Here is a 22,764-nt window from a genome sequence, read left to right as displayed (position 1 = left end):
ATGCTGCACGAGGGAAGCTTGCTTTCCCACACAGGAACTCCCCCTAACCATAGGTTATTATTTATGCTCGCCTGACAGCAAGAGTTGCTCCCACCTGGAAGCAGAGCTGTGGAAAAGAGCCTCTGAAAAGCTGTGAACTTTGGCAAGTATCATACATACAAGGTGATGCTCTCTCAGGCCAACATACAAGGCTTTTTACTAGAAAACTCCATCCAATCACAAACTGCTATTTTTTCATTTAAAAATCATAAGCCTTCTGCTGCTATATGAGTTTTAGATCTTCTGTAAATGTGACACAAACATGGTTTCTGTAATGCTCACTCACCTGCAGTAAACACTCTTTGCTCAGCCCCACAACATGGGTCAAAGCGAAACCAACACAACCGGCCCCAAAATGAGCTGTTTGTTTCACACTATTTGAGAGATCCCATCAGCAGCCAACCCAGGTGCTGTTTTCATTCTGCCCACACCCAAATCAATGACAAAAAGCAAACTCACTCACACAGGTGGTGCATTTCACCACCCTAAAAGCCAGGGTTTTCTCATACCCCTCATTTAACGCCACTACTGTCAAATCTGTAACATGTAACAAAAACAGCCTTTATGTAACCTAACAAATAAAAGTCATCGAGGCAATAGCTATGCATAAATTTTAGCTAAAAACATTTTGTTAGAAGAACATGAATGTCCTCTGTAAAGCGGGTAGCATTTTAAAATAATGTTCTAGACATTGTTAATACTTTATTGCTATTCATCATAGAACCATTAATCATGGTGAACTCATTTGGTATTAATGTGGATGTCAAAGTACTTCTGTTGCATTTCAATTATAACTCAGCCTTTAAAATGCTGCCAGCACTACGTGGAAAGCTTTGAAAACCCAATTTGAATAGTCTGTTCAGAGATAACAACAACTGCATTCTGGCCCGCAGAAACAACCTTTCCATTCCTAGTGCCTCGCCTCCAGGGGCTAAAGAGCCTGTGGGGCCATGCCCTGACCCCGGGACGGGTGCAAGGAAGAGGGAGCCCAGAGGGAGGCTCCAGGAAAGCCACAGCCATCCAGACCCTGCCATTTTCCTCCCCCAAGATGAGGGTAGGAAAAGCACAAAAGCACTCCTTTGGGCTGCCTCAAGCCCACCCGTTCAGCCATGGCTAAGCAGCAGCAAGGCCATACTTTCAGGCCCCTAAGGAGATTTCCTTTCCTCCTATCAATGCTATGATTCCCCAAGGCACTATATTGCTTCCAGAGCCCAGTGCATTGTTTTTTTCTCTAATATGTAGTCTCTCTCCAAACAAAAACACTAGAGAGCACATATATCTACAACCTCCTGTCCTTAGAGACATCAAAGAAGTATGCAATACATCAGAGCAGACCTAAGGGAGCTGGTGTCCTCACCTTTCTGATGACAGTTTAAAAAAAATAAAACAAAACCCTCTTTCCGGTCTCAAGAGGCACAGATAAAGGAAAATAAGGAGGCCAAAATACAGCACAGGCCTAAACAACTATCAGCTCCTTGCCATCAGGGAAGCCAAGAACTTGTATAAGTTCACCTTGACAAACCAGGATTTTCATTCCCTTGCTGCCGGCAGAGCTTCCAGCAGCATTTTACATACAGAATCAAATGACAAGAACTCAACAATCATTAATGCTACTCATCAGAAACAGTGTTATAAACAGAGAAAAGACAAAATACTTCTTATTAGCGGAGGGAAATTTTGGGGGTTTAACTCCTGCATATAATTCCCACTCTATTTTATCTAGGTCATCAATGTAAGCACACAACACAAATTCCTACCTTGGGAGCTCTGGCATGTTTTCCACATCTGGCATCTTTGACGAGGCTGATATCTAGCAGCTCAGTCTCCTAGAAGGAAAAATTGCAACACAGACAGTTACTACGTTAGTCAAAAAGCCTTGTTGTGTTGAGTGTCCCACTTCCCATGTCTGTCAGAGGTCTGCCTGTTTGCAATGACGCCCGTCCCAAGTGAGAACAGTTTCAAGGAGTGCTCTGTTGCACTGAAGATATTCTAATAGCAATACTGAGCTTAGACACATAACTTGGTTTCCTTAAAATTGTGCAGTCTCCCATGATACACAGAATATACAGAAGCCATGAGTCAAGCTTATTTCCTGATTCACTAAATACCAGCTGCTGTGCTGCTTTTTTTTTCTTTTTTAATACAATTTTAGCATTTTGATGCAAGTCACAGTGTGAAAAAGGCAACATTACAAACAGAAAACCCTACCTCTGCAATAGAAAGCCTACTTTATTATTGCCAGAACATTTTGAAAAGTGCACATAAACCCCAGGAAATGTTTTATCTACGATGATAGGTTCCAGCAATTTTAGTGACTACTGCTCACTGAAAACCATGTACTTTTGACCAGCATTTCATAGTTCATACCTGACTTCTGAGCTGAGAGTTATGCGACACATGCCATACTTGGAACAAAACTGGCACATGACGACAGCTTCTGGTGGACAAATTCCTGTCCTTCCCTGCACACATGTAACATGAAGAAACTCCTTTCCCTGATAACTTCTTGGGTCTCCACCCTCCCTACGAGCACGGGAAGGATGAGGGGCTGAGCCAAGCCCATGGTATCCTGGGTGTACCTGCCAGTGTCAGCTCTGCAGGCTGCACCCACCCCTCCGGGATCAGCACAGAGCATTCACCTCTCAAACCGATAGCAAATGTATAGCTTTCAGTCAACATCATGCTCCCCAATCTCATCCTGTGACTGGGCATTTTGGGATGTTTTCCTGTTGGTTCTTTCTTGAACACCCTAACATTTATGGGCAGGGAGCATCTGGAAGGAGGAAGAATGCTGGAAACTGGAGCAGTGCGATTCCCAGCTGCTGGCTCCCTTGCAAGCACGCGCATCCACATGGCTTTCTGTGTGCTTTGCCAGGAGCAACACCCAACTGTGCTGCGAGACACAGCAAGAACATCCGACCTGATCTGGCATTACTTGACAATCTTGGAGCACATCTTAATACTGTCCGCCTCATTTACACCAACATTTAGACTAATAGCCCATGGAAGCGTGGCTCAATTACATACTAAATATAGTCTAGAAGTACTTCAGCAGGAATGTGACCACACTGCAATTAGAGCTACACCAGTTCAATGCATTTCAGCCTTCCAGTAGTAACTGCAAGTGCTGTGCAGAGAATTTGGAATCTCTGTGCTGGACAAAAGCACTACTTTCTTTTTTTTTTTTTTCTTTTTTTTTTTTTCCTTCCCAATTCCAAGGAGAAAAGCAAAATAATTAAAAAAATACCTCCATACCTCCCGGACATGTTATTTTGCCACGGCTTACTTTGTATCCTTATTTCTTTTCCATTTCAAGGGACCCACTCATGCACAGCTCTTGTAGACCTTTGTTGTCTACTAAGACAAGACATACACTCTACCACCAAATTTTCACATGACCATACATTCATCACATTCCCCTCTGTCCCCCATGTCAGTCCCAATTCTCTTCTGTTATAGTACCTGCTGAACTTGCATAAGCATTTCTTCCCTCCTCATCTAGCCTGTTTAAGACAAATTGTACTTTTGGGATTGTTATTTTTTGCTTTTACTCACTCCAAAGAAGACAACAGTATCAAAACTTGCAAGGACTGGAAAGAAGTATAGGCAGGGTCATAAAAGGTGGTATTTCGTAAACCTCCTTAGAAAATAACCCAAACTATACCAATACCCAAGGCATATGGACACAAGCACTCTTCTGACAGCACTGCAGCCTCTCACATGGACAGCTGATCACTGTACGCAAATGCTTGTCAACAGCTGTCCCTGTTCCAGCTCAGGAGCAGCTGATGGTCCAGTTTGAAGGTGATCTTGCTTCCAGATCTAAACTATATTGATCCTTATCCTGCCTGACATGAGCAAAACTGAGACCAGGAGTCAGGGCAAAGCTCAATATTCTGAGTGCAGAAAAGCCCTTATGCACCAAAGTCTGGGTAATCTCTCACTATTCAATTAAACAACCATGTAAGGGATACCTAAAAATTGCAGAGGACAGCGAGTGCCAGCTCTCCATCTCCCAGAGTGACTGGTCTCCGGACCTGGATGGGGCCATCCCTTCACCAAAGGAAAACTATCACAACGATGATAAAGCCACACTGTTTATTACCAGCCACAGATCTGTTCCTGGGTTTTACAGTAACATACCCACATTTACATCATTCCTCTCTCAGTGGTATTTATTTCTTGAGTACCAGGGATGCTGAAGTAGTGCAAATATGTCTCAATGTATGTTACTACTACTGAAATCTAGCCCATGTCATTTTCGCATCTCAAAATGCAGCATGATACCCCTAGTGCTCATGCAGATGCTAAAAAATATTTGTCAATTAAAACACAATTGGTTACCCTTCCTTTTTATTTTAAAGTAGTGGGAGAAGGGATTGACTCTTTTACTCCCTCAAGTTGTTCTTCTGAAACACCACAATGCCAATTATTACATCAGGTTACCACCTGGGACATACCAGCAGTGGAAGGCAAACTTGCTGCTCAACACTGTTGAGGGGGGGAAAACCAAACATATATAATCAGACAGAAAAGAGCCAAAGAAGGACTATGAAATAGCTGTATGTGCAGGTATGGCAGCAGGTGCAACTTTAAGTAAAACAGGAAAACGGCACACTGGAGGGCTTATCTTTGAGTTAATGCATGCAGCCATTTAGATACAAAAGTGAAATAACGAAAAATGGCAGAGCTACATTCACGTTTATCATGCTCGGAGCAAGAACTAAGGTGGGAAAGAGAACAGTGGGAGAAGGAAACTCGACAACACTGCACAGAAGTCAAGAAATTGAAAAGAACACCAGGGCTGAGAGTCAGCATATTCCATGAGCATCGAGCTAAGGGAAGCCAAGGCAGAGCAAAGACAGGCTGAAAGTCCATCAGCAGAAACCACGCAGAGCAAACGTGCAGAGCAGAGCACAGAGCAGACAGCACTTCACACTTAGATGACACACTCAGCAAGGGCATATGTACCCAGGTTTGCTGTTAACGAACAAGAACAGCCCCTTTGGACTCTCCCCAAAGACAGACCTCATCCCTTTGGGGGGAGAACCCAGGGGTTATATCTACCACAACAAATAATACTCACACCCCAAAGCTGTCTCCAGCCCACTGTGAGATCTTCTACAGAAGATATGGGCACATGCAGCCCATGTCGTAAAAAAAAGATTTTGCTGACTGAAAGAACTGGCAAGCACTAAAATTAAAGGCTTTAACAGCAAACACGTAAGAGAAATGAAAGATGCTGAAGAAAAACGGCTCTTAAACAAAGATGCTGAGCCACACACAAAGTGAATTTCAGAAGTTGTTTTGGTTGCATCAGTCAGGCATTTTAGCTTTTAACAAAGAAAGCCGAAACAGAATTAATCATTTATTCACTTACAGAAATGCAACTAGACCTCCCGTAATACAAACATTAAAAATACCCTTTTAAATGGAATTACACACATTACAAAGAGACACAGAAAAGAAAAAAGCAACAAACAGCACCCCCAAGAACAATACAAGGAACTGGAACAACCCTGCACAGGCCTGCATCCTTCTGGATAGAAGAGAATGAGGAGAGATAGGTTGTGTTGGAGTTCTGACTACTACTTTCAAGCTGCTTGCATGCCACCATTCCACTTGCAGAAAACCTGGTAGCCTGAGGACCCAAGACCTAGCAAGGACAGTCTAAAAAGAACAGGGAATAAGTGGAGTTTTGTGGGGCTACTTTGACAAGACCACTGGCGTGGTGGTAGGAAAAGTTGACCCCCTGAAGATCCATCTAATGGTCTTCCTGGACTGTTACCTCTCTGACGTAGGAAGCAAGTTTTATAATCGTACCCTTATAATCCTTTATAACCCTATTTGGCAAGACCATTTAATTTCGGGGGTGGGGGTGGGGGGGGTGGGGTGTCTCCTAGACAGTAATTATGGAAGGAAGCCACAGGAAAACAAAGTCCAAAGTCTCAGCCACCATCAGGTATCAGAATGGAATGGTCCAGTTTCCATAACTACATTTGATATGTGTATGCTCAGGTCTGCAGCAGCAAGAGCCCAATAGGTGTTGTAGCCTATGCTCTAAATTAAGTAGATGAGAGCAGGGTATGCAACCACGTAAGTGCCCCTGCAGGCAGTGTTCAGCGGGGCTTGAATTAAATCAGCATTCATGATGTGCAATTTCTTACAAGTTCTTTGGTTCAGAAATACCAGAGTTCCCTGGAACTCTCTGACCCCTGGGCACTTGCTTTCATCTTTCAAACAACTAATTAAGAGGACAGAGAGCAACTTCCTCCCAAATGACAGAAAAGACAATTTCCTATTTCCCTACTGCAAAATGTGGGCAAACTTCTGTAAAGGGAAAGTACACATGAGTACTGGACAGAAAAATGCCCCATTTCCCATGCAGCAAAACAGCGCAAGCCCTCCTCTACTTGAGTCAACAGGAGTTTTGCTACCACTTCCTGCATACAGGCTTAGAAACTGCACTCTGTGCTGCACGAGGCATGAAAGCAATAGCAACTGGAAAAAGAGGAGGGAAAAAACCCCAAAACCAACAAACCAAAAACCTCTACAAGTCCAACTTTTCCTTGTTTAGAGGCCACTCATTGCTGTTGGTACTTATTAATCTTGCAATAGAGGAACATCTCTTAATGCAAGTGGTAGATCCCTCCAATAATTTATAATACAGAAATTCCAGAGAAGTGAATTATTAATCCTACCATGTTTGTTTTCAATTAGCTGCTGAGACAGAGATGCATTCATATAGGGCTAGATTGTGCAATCTCACTTTTATGGGTGAGCACACATTCACAAAAGCAATAGATTGTGCAACCCTCAGTGACTGCTTGAACACTTATAATTAGGCCCGTTTGAATTTAATATAGTAACACCAATTCATACCAGCTGAGTATCTGGCTCACTCCTATTTTAAACTGCCCAAAATGATGCCAACTGAATCGCAGTGTCTTGGGAACTTGCTCGTGACGTAACCCCAGCTACAAAGCAGGATTCCTTATCAATCCCTCTGGAGAGCTCTGCTGAAGAGCGATCGGCGGCACGGTGGGCTGACAGCTGGATCAAGTGTCCTACAGAATTTCACACAAACTATGTCAAGGAGACACAGCAAAAGCTGGTGTGCGTTACAACAGCTGCGCGGGTTAGTCCAGATATCTAATTACTTTATTACATTCCTAACAAAAATAATTCCACTCTGCTCCGCATACTCGCTGTGGCTGAATAGCTGTGTATTGCTCTGACCTACGTTTGTTCAACCTTCATTTCCACGTCCCTTCTGTTCGGATGTTCTTTTATTCCCATTGTATGAGAAGTTGCTGCATGCTGCTGGTGACTGTGGAGCACAGTTCTCACAGTCACGTTGCTGTAACCACTGCCATTAAGGAATACAATCTAACACACACAACTAATTAGAGTGAGAAAACTCATTTTCCAGTTAGATTTAAAATCTGTTGCTTCTAGTTTCAAATCTGAAAAAGAAACTGTGTGCTGGAAAGCTTATCTAACTATTTTAAATATTACCCGTGATCTAATAGAAGACACAACACTCTGCCTTCAAAGTCTGCCTGATATAGTGCTAGCAAAAAAAAAAAAACCAACTTTGAAAAAATAACCCAGTTTGGTAAACATGCACCATTTAGTGCTACTGGATGGCAACATCTGGTCAAAGTTTTCAAGGGGAAAAGGCCATTTTGCAGAAACAAACTTCAAACAGACTTAAACAACATCTTCTACTGGGAATAATTAATCACAATGAAATGTTTCTTTAACACAGAAAGACTTCATTTTATCATGTTCTCAACATGAAAGCACTAAATATTTCTTAAAGCAAAAGATTTATGCAGTTCTGGGTTACTTTTCCTTCTATTCTGCATTTTAAAAATGTTACTTAAAATAAAACCACAAGTGACTAATTTCCTTAAAACACATCAGAAAGAAAATATTAAGATCAACATTTGAATCTGATTAGGAACAATTACCAGTTATGCTAAAGAAGTATCTGGCCTTATAGATTCTGAGTAAATTTGTATGCAAACTCAGCAATTTACAACCGTTTACCAAATACATCTCATATAGGTTTTGGATGGTTTTGACAGTGTAGTGATCAATCAGCCACGCTCAGATTAACTCTAGGATTGAAATTCCCTGCAGTGAGGGTGAACATTTAGCACTAATTTAAGAATTGTGCTTCCACAGCTACGGCATGTCATATACAATCCCCTTAATGGGGAAAAATAGATATGCTTTTATCAAGAATAAACTGAATGAAACACAGTGATTTGGCTCCTCATCCCAAAGGAAAACTGTGGATGACTGGTGAGGCTGGTTTAAAGTAACCTGCATCAACAGGTACAAGAAGAAATAGCAAGGCTGCCCGTGACCTTAACTGGAGCTGAGCTGAGGTAGCACTGTGCTTCCCTGAAAGTCCCGTTATATAATTCATAAGCCATGTCCCACTAGAGAGCCAGTCCCTGAAGAAACTGCCTCCATGCTTCCTCCTGGCAGCACACAATTCAATTATCAGGCAGCAAAATCATCAGCTGTGTCAATACGAGAGCTGCGCAGTAGCACGTACACCCTGAAGTCAACAGTAAAACTCTCCCCAACAACAGCAAAGTCTTTTCCTCCATAGAGTTGTTCTTCACAAGTCCAAAATACATTATTACCTTCCCACCTACTCTTTTCAACAAGCCACTGAAAATTATTACCTAAATGCTAGAACTCAGCAACCTGCCCAAAGCAACCAGACCTCTTCTAGCTCCTTGCAGGTGATGCTCTCCTCACAGTTCTATGAGGCAGCACTGCAAGGCATTCAAGTAATGGAACAAACACTCAGGATAAGCTGCGTATGCCTAAATTAGCCATTGCCATCCCAAAGGGTTATTAAAAGTTTTTGTGTATGTTTCAACTTGGTTAAAGTGGCTCCCGAATTCTCCGCATGGTAAACTTCTATCACAAAATTCAAAGACCAGAACAAATCCACAACCCTGGCACCCCAAAGGGAAAAAAAGGCAAGAGGCACAGCTGTTCCTGAGGAGTGAGAGAGACTGAGCAGGCTCTGCTGTCTCCACTTCTTCACTCAAAACCATTCATTTCCAAGCTCTTCCTTTCTGGCCAATAAATGCTGGCAGAAAATCACCACAGCTCCATCCACTTCAGGCCCATTCAGAGCATGAGGCTGGGCATGTTTTGACACGCACACGGGGGAATTTCAACTCCTAGACCTTTCTCTCTCAGGAGCTGTAAACGGGGAGCTGTTTGCCATCATCAGTGGTACACCTCCCCATGGAGCTGGTAGAGGCACTCTGCTGTTTCTTCTGTCACCTACGGCACTAACAGGCATCCCCCAAAGCAGGGAGCGATGGAGACAGGAGGAAGCACGTAGATGGGCTCCTCTTACACAGCACAGCAGCTTGGTCAACAAGAAGGGACAGTTTTAAACATTGCTTTGACCACACAGGCTCCTTAGGTACAGACTAGCACTTCTGACCAAACAATCCAGGCAGATACTCACCCTCTTTACAGCTCCTGGCATTCAGCCCCAATTCAGGCAAGTAAATAGTTAAGGTTACTGCTTCATCCAGTTCAGAATACAGCTTTAACTCCCACCACCCCACCTGCCCAGCCAGCCCTTTCTGGAGAACCTTTCTGTCTTGCTTCCTCAGCCTCTCCTGCTCTGCATTCTGCAAGTAAATAAATATGGTTTATTAGACACTTGCATCACACAAGTGATGCACTTGGGACCCTGTTATACCTGGCTCCCCAGGTGGCTCTCCCAGCACTCTTGGTTACAGCACCTGCTGAGGTGAGCACAGCTACAGTCAACTGTAACTGGGTGGTAAATTATCTTCTCCAAGCCATTTCAAGGGTTTTGCTATCACAGGCAACTGAAATTCTTCAAAAACCACTTTAACAAAATGACTTCTTACTACCCAAAATTAATTATCTGCAGTTTCCAAACAGAGCAAAGCTTTATCAGGTGGTCATTAATTGTTCTTAACTCAGAGAGTTAGAGGACCTCAGCACCTGCAAGGCAAGAACTAGTATTTATGATTTGACTCAACTGCTGGGAATGAGCTCCAAATACCTTGAAAGGTTTCTTTGATTGCAAGCTCTTCTCAAACTGCCAAGTTACATGACACCCCTACTGAAAGGCCATTAGAGTAAGCACACCTATAGAAAAGTAAGCCACAAACTGAAAATTTTTTGCTCTCTTAATAACAGTCAGTCTCTCAGTGTATCCCTGGAGATGCAACAGCAGCAACGTTTTCTAGTACAGGGAAAATAGCGTGTGGTTTATATGAAGCACTGGGCTATTAGAAAAAAAATGAGAAGGAATTTTCATGTTGAGTAGCCTTTTAATAATCACAGAATGGTTTAGGTTGGAAAAGACCTTAAAGATCACCTAGTTCCACCTCCCCTGCCACAGGCAGGGACACCTTCCACCAGCCCAGGCTGCTCCCAGCCCCATCCAGCCTGGCCTTAAACGCTGCCAGGGATGGGGCTGCCACAGCTTCTCTGGGCAGCCTGTGCCAGTGCCTCGCCACCCTCACAGTAAAGAATTTCTTTCTAATATCTAACCTAAATCTACCCTCTTTTAGTTTAAAGCCATTCCCCCTTGTGAAAAGTCCCTCACCAGCTTTCCTGAGGGCCCCTTTAGGTGCTGCAAGGCTGCTATAAGGGCTCCCCAGAGCCCTCGCTTCTCCAGGCTGAACCACCCCAACTCTCTCAGCCTGTCTTCATAGGAGAGAAGCTCCAGCTCTGATCATCTTTGTGGCCTCCTCTGGCCTCACTCGGACAGGTCCATGTCCCTCCAGTGTTGGGGGCCCCAGAGCTGGACACAGTACGGCAGGGGGGGTCTCACAAGAGCGGAGTAGAGGGGGCGAGTCACCTCCCTCAACCTGCTTGCTTTAACGAAAGCAAAACAATTCTTCTGCATCTATGCCTATAGCTCTTTGCTGCTTCACTAAAGAAAACTGAATTTGCTTGGATTTACAGACACTATGGCAAATCAGTCCAGAACTAATGCATAGGTTTTGCAACACAAGCCTTACCACAAAAAAATAGTTGTGAAGCGGAACACGCTGATTTGCCACATGCCTTCATCACAGCAAACTGACTGGCACAAGCAGGTGAAGGATACACCAAAGAATCAGTTTTATGATCAGCAATCATATTAGATCTTAAAAGTAATGCACTGGAAAAATAGAAAATTTCCATAACAACAGATAAGACTTCAGTCTGCCACATCCAAAGCCATAGTCCAAAGTCACCAGTGGTTGATCTTGGTATATACAAACAATTACTTCCTTTGTTAGAGTATCAGTATACTCCACAAAACCAAGCCATGATCCTTAATCTCATAGCCTAAGTACACAAGACAATTAGTGGATGAAACGAGACATGGGCATGTGAGGTAATCTAGCAGGACAGAGGAAAACTGTGGCAAAGCAGAAGTATCTCCATATCTTAGACCCACACCCATTAGCGTGCAGTCTCCTTACCACGCTACTGCCTTCACAGTGGACTCTGACTACCAGTGCTCGACCTTTCGAAGACAGGCAGTGTGCCCTGGAGCAAGAGTTGGATACAAGCTTGTTAAATGAGAGTTAGGAGCTTTACAATGACAGGAACCTGATGTTTTTTTAGAGAAATCTGTGCACAAACAAATCTCATTGATGTGCCATAAACCAACTGAGAAATCAATCCCTGGCAGAGACAGAAACAGGTCCTTGGTCATTTAGTTTCCCACTGGACCGTGCTACCTCCCATGGCAAAGTCAGCTGCAAACGAGCTGCTCTCTTTTTCTAAATGTTCCGAGGAGCTCACCTGAGACTCCTTCAGAAGCCGCATCCCACCACGCTATCCTGCAGCACAACAGGAAATCCCACATCAACCGGAGCTTGTCTCTCAAGTTCAGGGCAACACAAGCACCCGCACGGCTCAAACCCAGAAGTTTCTCATCCAAACAGCTTTGTTTTCTTGCACCTGGCAGCAGGAGTTGCACAGACACAAGCACCTCTAATATACTGGTTAGAATTGGTTTGGTTCTGCTAAAATCGCTCTCGTCCCACTCGCACAACTAGGTAAGAAGAGGAGGAAAAGGAGAACTGATGAGGTGTGGCCATATTCAAAAAAAGAAAAGAGCTGGAGGAGGACCTTCTTCAAAAAAAAATACAAAGGATATTGTAGGCAGCCTTCATAATGGTACTTGACTGATTTTTATTCACATAACTGAGAATAACCCAGCAATTTTTAGCTTTAGAGTCGTAAGGGAAAGTACAGTAAATTGAAGTGTTAAGCAGCTATTAAAAAAAAAAAAAAAAAAACCAACCACAAAACAGTATTTCTATTAAGAAACTTCTTTTTTCTAGTCAAAAGTCATAATCATGTGTGATTATGATGATTAAATGCCATTCCAGTAAGGGCCACATCGTACTTTGGGGTGATGTTCTTGTGCCATTATTTCATGGTGACAAGGGATCACAGCCTACACAGAGCATTATTATGCGGGGCTTTTTTTGAAGTAAAGTGTTTCATTTCCAGCAGTGTGCCCCAAGGAGTGACCAGCTGGAGCACAGACTTGCATTTCAGGTGGAAGACCCACTGTACAACTCCTGCCTACAGCCTCGCACCACTCCACCACTGCACCTGATGCTGCAGCTCCTCCTCAGGCAAATCTCCTGTCGATCAACAGAAGATTTTCCCAAGATGGAACAAGAACAAGCCCTTTGAAATTCTGTAAAAGCCCTTTTCTATTCACCCAGTATGAGCCTGATGTATCTAAAAGAATATTCACCTATTTATGGCTCTGAATATACTTATAGTGTTAGAAAAGACTTCAGCAGGTGATGGCGCTTTTGGCAGAACTATGCTGTTGTGGAATAGTTTTCTTCCTGACTAGTTGGTTTTTTTTGTGGAGGGGCTTGCAGACTGCACATTTAATTCTTGTCAACAGCCCAGAACTTTTGGTTTCTTTATATTATAACAATAAATACTTTTTATATATCTGAATTTAACAAAATTGAGATATTAGGATCTCAGATTTGCTCTCTCCCTACATAATGCAAGAAGTTTTAAGGTTAAGGCTCAACATAGCAATACATGTCCTACTTACACACCTGGGACTTACATGGATGGATAAGGATAATCAATTGAAAACTGTACAGAAGCAGAACGTATATTCCTGCCAACCCCTCTAGCTAAGGCCCTGGCATGTGTTACTTAACTGGAAAATCCACAGTCCAGGCACACTTCCAACTGGAGACTCCAGCTGTAACATGACTCTTAAGCACTAAGGACAACAGCTGAAATCTCATGAATCCACCTTTGTAAATGAAGGCACTTCAAGCTTTTAGGATCCAAGGTCTTGTTTCTGGGATGCATTTAAAGCTGAAACTGTGCAAGAAGACATGTTGTCATGATTTCTCCCCAAGACAAAAAAAAAAAAATCTCTTGGGATCAGTTATTTTGCTAACATTATCTGTTATTACAGGGTGAAGATTTCTTGCTAGGTTTTAGATAAATCATCCTGGTCTGATGTTTAATCTCTACAAGACCTGGAGACTGAAGAAAACCTAAAACATCTATATTTCAGAAAATGGAAAGCAGGGGAAATAACCCCAGCAACTGTAGGTCCATTAGTCTGATAGGCAAAGCTTTAGATCAGATGATGAAAGGAGTATAATAATGTGAAGGTAAAACAACAAAAAAATAAGAGACTGCATGAGCTTGCCAGCTAGGTCATATCTAACTAAGCTGATAATTTTTTTTCTGGGCACAGGAAGCTTTGAAGATCTCTGCCTGAATTTTGATTAATTACATGAGCCGGAGTTGACACAGCATCAGCCAAAACTCTGGTTACCAGTACTCAGAGGTAAATTTAACTTGAAGGAGATACAGAGAGGGTTTCATAAATGATTGCAGAACTGGGAGTATGCTGTTACTAGAGAAGACTAGAAGAGCTTGGCTTCCACAGAACAACAAAAAGAAAGCTGAGAGGGGTAAGATTATTGTCTATAAATATATGCATTGTATAATCATTTGAGAGGAAGAGGACCTATTCCATCTAGAAAGAAATAAGAACAGTTATATAGATTTTAATAAGTATTTATAAGGGCAAAATTAGGACTATCTTTCTTCAGACACTGAAAGCAAAAATCCCTTTTAAAATGGAGTTTGACATGTTTCTGAATATGAAAATAAGACATGCACTAATCAACTTCCAAAACCATAGAACTAACATAGAAAATCTTCTTCTATAGTACAGACCTAACCTAAATGATTATATTTATTTACAGCTAAATCCTTGACTTCTCATTGGTCCAACTGCTGCAAAGCTTTATCTTTAAAGTTAGCACTAGACAGGCAAGAGAATAATTCATTAAATACTAATTCATAAGTGGCCAAATTTGTAGGTCTTAATACTCCATGAAGTTTATCTCAAAGAAAATATATACCTCCAGGCTCTTCACATGAAAATCAGAAAAAAGCAGCAGAAGTTTTACACACAGAAAGAAAAGCTTTTCCCCGCCAGATCCTTGACAGTTTGCTGCTCCTAAGAAGGATGGAGTACACATATAACATCAGCTGAAGATATCCACATACAGCCAAGCAGATGAGAAACATTTCAGTGAGTGCACAATATAAGCATAAGAAAGCTTTGGATTGTCATAATGTAAAACATATTTTGTTTCTTCATACGTACATGGTTCCTAGTGCAGTAGCTCAGCAGCAACTCTCACTGGCCATATTATTCTCCCTGTGCTGCGCTGGCAGAAAAAAATAATTCTCCCTGCTGGAGAACGATCACTCCACCCTCGTGCAGACCATTTCACTTCAACTGCTGTTGCCATGTTCTGATTTCCTTTATTTCCTTTATTTCCTTTATTACCTCCATTTGCTGCTTACCTTGAAATGTAAGTATGTTTAGGACACAGTTATTTGTTTGGTATTTATTAGGGAATTAATTAGAGGGGAGTAAGAAGGTCTTGCTAATTTATTTTGTACAAGCTGTAATCATTATTACTTTTGCATGCTCCCAGGGTTTATGGATAACTGCATTTTAAAAATCAAAAAAAGAGAGAATGCCCAGATCAGAATCAGTGGGTGAATCTCTAAGGATTTAATTTACATTCATCTACTATTAACCTGCATACATAATATTCTTCATTATTATTTTATAAATCTCTAGATAGATCTGGGAAATCATTTTTATTAAGGTATTTGCATGTGCATGCCTCAAATTCTAGTCTTGGCAGCTGTACTTGAAATTGGAATTTACACTGAATGAGGAAATATGGGTCGTTCTGCAAACACAACAGCGATGAAGTCAATGGCAACTTGTTGGAAGACCTTGAATTCTTGCCAAGCCACGTTTCCCAAAATATTTTGCCCTACACCACACTCAAGCCTCAATTATCTGCTCCTCTCTCTTGGAGAAGCCAGCTGCTCAGGGCATGAAAGGCACACACACAAAACGTAACCAAGTCATAATTCAGCAAAAAACTTCGTGACACTTAAACAGATGTATGATTAGGTCTTCTTATCTTTAATCAAACTGAAGAATGCACTTTTTTTAATAGGGACTCACTTCAGCCTACACCTTAAGTGTGCTAACGATTGGATGTTCAGCATTATACTCAGTCATGCTGTAACACACCCATAATTTTACATTTGTTTCATTGTCTCAATCTAACAGTTTGGGGTTGTTACAAGGTGGGGTATTTTTTTTTTGCTATCTGTGTCTTGTCTTCACTTGCTGACAGCACAGACACAAAAAATACATTTTTCTCTCCTATCAGGGCATTCTGCTCCTTCCTGTTTATGTTTTGTTCCAGTATGCAGAATTCAATGCAAAGTAGCAGACCCAAGGTTAGCCCTGTTGTCTAATGATGTTTCTTTATTTAGCAGTTAGTTTTCCTGCAATCTTCTGGTCTCTCCCACACACATGTTCTCAGTTCTGTTCTCTGGAGCATAATTATTCCTAAGTACCTTTCCCCCAGCAGTTAATACTTCTTGGCTTTTTGAAAAAAAGGTCTTCTTGAAGGTGACCGAAACACATCTTGGAGAAAGTATCAAAGGGCTCGATCCTGACAGGGTACTGCAACAGAAGATTAGGACCCAAATACTTCGTGGATCTATGCAACTGAGATACTCAACCCTCTGAGACGCACGTTACAACACCGCAATTGCTGTGTTTTTGAAACATCTCAAGGGCAGTTTCCATAGGCGCAACCAAGCTGCAGCCCTGAAGGGCATTTAACACCCTGGCACATTGGTTTGATCTATTCATATTTCGTATTATCAGAAAACTGTACCACTGCTGCATTCGTCCATTGCTCTCCATTACATGACCTGGATGTCAGCTCTGCATTTGGCCAATTGAAATTGGCCAAAAAGAAATTGGCCAATATTTAACCATTCCACGTGAAATAATCCTGCTGGATGATTGCCTGGGCTGGGCTGGGTTGATCGTTTTTATTCTTAAAGTAGCAGCCAGGGCGATTTTACCAATTTCCTCAAATGAAGCTGCAGTTCCTGCAATAAGGCTCATCTCTCCAAAGAGGATGAATGGGAGCCAAAATGGTCTGGGAAATGTGTTTTACGTATGCTCTAAAATATCAACAGCTTCTCGTATGTGAGAAGACATAATGCCTTCCTGCTTGGAGGAATACCTGTGGATTTTAACAGTCAAACAAGTTGTCTCTTTCTACCAAACCTGCGAAAATACAGCTGTGTGGACAAACTAGACCCCAAAAATTCTCAATTTGCACATAAGAAATAATAATAAAATAAAAATCACAAAGAAAATACATTTATATCATTATCATTCTCAAAATGCTAAACTCAAAACTAAAGGGAATAAATGCTATAGTCTAGCATTTTATAACTTCTAAGTGGTTAAGTCTGCAGCCTAATTAATCTCTTAACAAGTGTCTCCTTTCTAAATAAAATTTCACATGTAATAAAGTTATTGTTAAGAATTAAGTGTAAGACTTAACATGTCTTTCAAAGCAGGCTAGGCTGCCTCCAGAATAACACTAAAAAGTGCTAATAATGGTTAAAAGCATGCTTGCGAGAAGAAGAAAAAAAAGCCTCACAGACTTGGAAAATGGATGCTTTTTCAGTAATTATGTGGATTGAGAAACAGTCGGTTTTGTCGACATCTTCAAAGAAACTTGTAAAGTTACAGACAGTGAACAGAAGAAAATCAGCAAGTACAATGTTGGGGTTTTTTTCCCAGAAAAATGGTAGTTTGAAAACCAACCATGAAAGACAACAAATCTATTTAGGAAAACGATGAGAACACCGTTTAGGTAGAGACTAGGGTTAGTGAAATCACCTACTGGGATTTTAACCCATGCACACATTAGATCAGGCATTTTTCATTGGAGCTTGGTCACCCTTGAAAAGCCCTGCCATAACACATAGCTGGGCGGGCTGTAAATCAGGACAGTAGAGATGGTGACATAAGATACTCAAAATTAGACACTGACTGACAGCTAAACCCATTAAAAGGCATGTGGCAGGGGAGAGAGCAAATAACCAGGAACTTGCTAGAAGGTCATATTTGTATTTTTTGTAGTCAACTCTTGCAGCTTTATGATGGCAACTGTGATATTTAGGGTTATATTTGGCAATTTTTTAATCACTATTTATAAATCCAAGCTCCTGCATGAGAATTACATTATTAAACATGGAGTGTGACATGTAGAGAGACACACAAGATTTTAAGCACATATCTCCTGGTCTTTACATGTATTCAAAGAAAAATAATGTATCCAGTTAAACCAGACTCAAATTCTCATGATCTTTCCCCAGGTACAGATGAGCAAACTTTAGTAAGTACAGGACAAATTTCACCACGTTCCCTTATTTTTTGCAGGGTGTTTTAAATGAAGTCACCACTGGCAAACCCACAAAGCTTCTCACAGAAGGGTCAAGGGTGACCACAGTGAACATGTTTTACTTCAGGGGCAAACATAAAACACGCAGAAAATGTGACATGATCTCCGGGTATGTGAAACAGCTGCTTTTCAGTAACCCCGGTTTTGGCCTCACTGGACCAGACCTGGAAGTATTAGTCAATATAACTAAGGGAGTCCAAGTGTCTGTGCTGCCACTGAAGAGTTTTTCCCATTATGTATGAAGTGTGAAGTAATCTTACTCATTTACTTAAGCCAATGACTAATATTACAGAAGTCTGTGCAACTCTAAATTTCACTGCAGAGCTTTCGCAGAGCAGTTAGCTAGCACAAAGCCAAACCTAACAAAGGAGATGTTGGCCATGACTGATGGCACCAGCTGATATGCCCTAAACCCCAATTTAAAAAACTTCCTAACATAAACATGGCTGTTACTGTCTTCTGATACCATTCCCATGTATGAAGAGTTTTAAGAGCTTTACTATAAAAGTAGGAATTCTCTTAAAAACAAGCAAGTAAAAACCAGAGGGACCCATGACCCTCTTTCTTCCACATCTTCTACATGTATTGCTGTTATGAAACTTGCCTCTTCTATGACAAGAAAAAAAAAATCCCCCACACAGATGCACGATGGTATAAAACTTTATACTTTTTTTCAGTCTGGATTATAATCTCCAGGATCTTCCAAACCTTCTGAACACTAATCTGTGTAACAGCTCTTGGACTGTCAGTATACAAAGATGTAACGGCATGCTCGTTTCCTTTCTGAAAGCAAATACCATTTTCCATTCACAAAAATTTGCAGGAAGAGCTTTATTTTCTCTGAAAATCTGACTTTATACGTCAGTACAGATCAGATTTTACCTTTTTCAATACAGAATGCCTCAAATTCTAACAGTGTTTATCTGTTCTTTAAAATAAGTTTTTATTCAAGCTGATAGAGGCTTAATTTCTCCCAGTAGTCTCAGTCTTTTCAAAGGGATTATTTACCACCTCAATTAAAGGAGAACAGAATAACGTGGCCAATTAAAAAGATGAAGAAGCAGGGGTCTTCTATTAAACTTGAAATTATCCTCAAACTACAATTGCAACTATCCTTATGGATAAACAAACCTTAGCCAATTATTGCAGTAGCAAACCAAATTAAGATACAGTATCAAACCAGATTAAACAGAAGATTAATTTCTTGAAGAGGTACGTGCCCAGGATGGCAGAACTCTTCAGCAGTCTGTTTTACACATCCAGCATATCCTTGAAATTACAGCCCTGAAGGAAGAACACAGATCATCAGGTGCTGTGAAAGCTCCAATGTTTAAAACCAGAGATGTTTCACCACCAGTAGGAAGAGTATTTTAATTTTTTTGTTTGTTATTGTCAATGATTTCTGTTACTAGTTTAACAAACTAATTTACACCTCAGAAAGATCCTATCAATACTTGAGTCGCATGTCTAACCTTCACAAAATAAATCAACCCATCTAGAATTTTATTGCCCTGGATAGAGTATCTACATTTGATCATCTCATAAATTATTGCTCACCTCTGATTCTCAGAATGTTTTGAATGATCCATTACCAAACAAAAGCCTAAATAATGTAATATTGTTATTCCATTGATGGTACCTAGTCTCCCCCTCTCCAAAATTCAGAGTTAGATAAGAGCACAGGCTGGGCATATAGACTCTATTCATTCAAGAAATACTGGAGACATTTCTTTGCTTTTTCTATATTCACCATATAGGGACAGGAATCTGCAGAACGTCTTTTCCCCCAGCAAAAAATCCCAAGGCAAGGCAACAGCAACACAGAGAATAGTTCTCAAGATCCTCTACTGCCAGATTGATTTTGTTTCTGAAGGGTTTTCTTGCTCCATCAGAATCCAAGGCAAACTAAACGTCAGGCAGTATGAAGGAACAGGAAAAGACATGCTTCCTGAATGGATTTAAAAGGGAAGCTTTGGAAACAGCCAAAGAAAATACCATTTACTTTGGCTACATAAAATTTTCCTGGAATACAGGAATCCTCCCCAGGACTGTCTTAGCATGTTTCTGCATTTGGCAGCTGCTGCAAAAAGAGTTTCACTTCAGGAGCAGATGCAGCGATTCCTCCGCAGCCATCCCATATAAACCACCAGCAGGTGCCCTGCACAGGAGCAGCACATGCTGATGAGGGAAGTGCCTCTCGAATGCTGCCATGCACAGCACATGCTATTGCTGGTACGCTGAGTGCTTCCACTGTGCTCCTCAGTACACTACTGCTGGGACTTACCGCAGTGCCCCGACCAGTTTCAGAGGCTGTTAAAAGAGGCACAGCCGCACCTTTCGCCGCTTACGACTCTGGGAACCAACCATGCACTTGGCAATAAAATGTGTCCTGCGGGCCTGCAGAATCATCGCTTCTCCCTTTACATGTTTATGTACCAAGTCGCTGTTTCTCTTCCAGCCTCAAAATGAGATTGCATCCAGAATGCTAAAGCTTATACCAAACAGAAAAAAACCAGAAACCTCATTTCTGATACACGGTAGGAAAATGAATTTATTTCTAAGAATTACGGTAGTAAGTGCCACTCACTATAGGCCTTCATACATCTGCATTTACAGCTCCCTGAGCCCAAGGAGATGGAAAAAAATCTGATTTGAATTTATTATGCAATTTCTATAGCTTTTATGAAGACGTTTTAACAATTGTCTACTGCACGTGCAGGTTAACATATGTCTCATATATTATGGCGTCAATATCGTACCCAATGTAAATCTCAAAGGTGAGCATGCCCCACAATAAATTCTGTAATGACTTTTAAAGATGACAGTACAATCTGTAATGTGAATACCATACCGTAGTCCATGGTTATAACTTCTTAGGTCAATAATTCACCACAGTCTACTAGACTTTGTACTGCCTTCCTCAAAAGCACTACAATAAACATTTAAAAACTTCCCAACAGCATATTTATAGTTATCTATAATTAGCTCTGCAGCATCACAAAACTACATCACAGAAATTATATCTATAAATCAGACCGTGATCTTCATTTCACACTCATTCTCTGAGGACTGGCATAAACAATTGCAAACCGTCCTCTAGCTCATGATAGCCTTAATCCACAGCACAGTCAGGGAGACTCCCCGATGTTTCGTTCTCCTTCAACTACATCAAAAGTTTGAGCAGAAGCTGAAGGCTGAATCCTACCCAAGAAATAACAGGACAGCTTCTCATTAGAAAACCTTCTGATTCAGGCCTGTAATTCAGCCCCAGCAAGCAGCTGAATTCTCTGAAATTCTCTGAAAGCTGAAAGTTCTCTGGGCTGCAGTTGTCATGGAAAAAGACTGGCTGCGGCACCACGCTGGGCTACGGAGATGCAGAGGGGAAAGCGTCCCTACCCCAGCTACTGCAGGATTCAAGAGGTCCACCATGGAGAAGTCCTCTTTTTACTGCAGCTGCTCACTCTACTGAAATATAACATTCTGCGTGACATAATAGTCTTGTTGAACAACAGTCAGTAAAACTAAAGCACTGATTTTCATGGGAAGGATGGACAGCAAGTGTTAGCTTGGTTACCTGTATTACCTCACACTGTATTATTAAAAAAAAAATAAAATACCAGCAACCAGGACTTCTATGGCATGTAGAAGTGATGGCTGTGATCTGTGGTGTTTGAATGCCTTCAAAAGCTTGTCTCTATCTTTGGGATAGATATGAGCTTCACTAAGAGGAAGGAAAAAAAAAAAAAAAAAAGCCTAGCTGGCAAATGTTGATGTACAGCAGCTCAAATTACACTGCACACTGCTGGATTCCTTTTTTTCCATCTATATGCCAGGAACAATTGACCTAAGGCAAGACTTTTTTATTGCAACTTTTGGCAGATCCAGTTAATATCCATTATTTACAATTATGCGCATGCGCGTGTGTGTTTTTGCTGCAGTATCTCTGCCTAATTTGTCAGGTCCAGATAGGACTTCATCATATAATTATTCAAAGTTCATTTAGTAAGTGATGCAGACACAAGATACAGGAGAAAAATAATACCAGTCAGTATGAAATTACATTCCTAACAGCACTTCTGCAATGTATCTCTCCAAGCCGAAAAGTGCATGGCAAGTACAAGCTAGCACTAAAAAACCTCTGTGTGTGCTCAACACCCTTTTTTCATGTTACCTTCAGTAATCCAACATCTTTTGCTTTCCTAATCTGTATCAACTGACAGCTGCCTGGACCTACACTTGCAAAATCCCAGTTCTACCACCATGCAGCACAGAACCAACATCACAGATCTTGCTTAGAGGAAAAAAATCACAATGTAATGCGAGTGCCTACACCCATGTTTTAAGCAGAGTTGTTGCAAAAAACATGCGACACCCCAGAAGCAGAGAGGGGGAAGTGCACAGGAACTTTCCTCTGCCTTCTAGGTCTATCTGCTGTGAACAACTTGCTGGAGTGTTCGTGACAGGATGGTGCTCTTATACACATGCTGCACAGCACTGCAGGAACGGCTTTGCCTTCAAAGGCAAAGTCACTCCTGGCTTGGGAACAATCCTGGACTGGGGGACAAGCAAGGACCAGGAGGAAGCAAAACATCCCAGAAAAGACACACAGACATAAGTGATTGGCAGAACATATGTTATTTGTTACTTACTCCCAAAACACTTCTCTGGTGAAAAAAAATCCCAAACATTAACAGGAAAATAGCCCCTAAATAACATTAATAATGTTTAGGGTATTACTTGTTAAAAAAAACTCAAAGGTTTTGGATGAAGTTTAAAAAAACTCTTTAAAAATAGATGTTGTCCTTTTAAATTAAAAACA

General features: G+C 41.3%; 1 protein-coding gene across 4 annotated transcripts in view; it reads right to left on the bottom strand.

Annotated features, from left to right (window-relative positions):
- Window positions 1-22,764, bottom strand: part of PLCB1 (phospholipase C beta 1) — a 400,784-nt gene that overhangs the window by 287,180 nt on the left and 90,840 nt on the right. For all 4 annotated transcript variants that reach the window (XM_005238625.4, XM_027788411.2, XM_027788413.2 and 1 more), the window contains exon 3: window positions 1,797-1,865. In XM_005238625.4, coding sequence (XP_005238682.1) covers window positions 1,797-1,865 — 69 coding nt within the window. The remainder of the gene's footprint in view (window positions 1-1,796; window positions 1,866-22,764) is intronic.

This window comes from Falco peregrinus, chromosome 11 (genome assembly GCF_023634155.1).
Source record: "Falco peregrinus isolate bFalPer1 chromosome 11, bFalPer1.pri, whole genome shotgun sequence".
In the NCBI taxonomy this organism is placed as follows: domain Eukaryota; kingdom Metazoa; phylum Chordata; class Aves; order Falconiformes; family Falconidae; genus Falco; species Falco peregrinus.
This window is presented reverse-complemented; position numbering and strand designations above follow the sequence as displayed.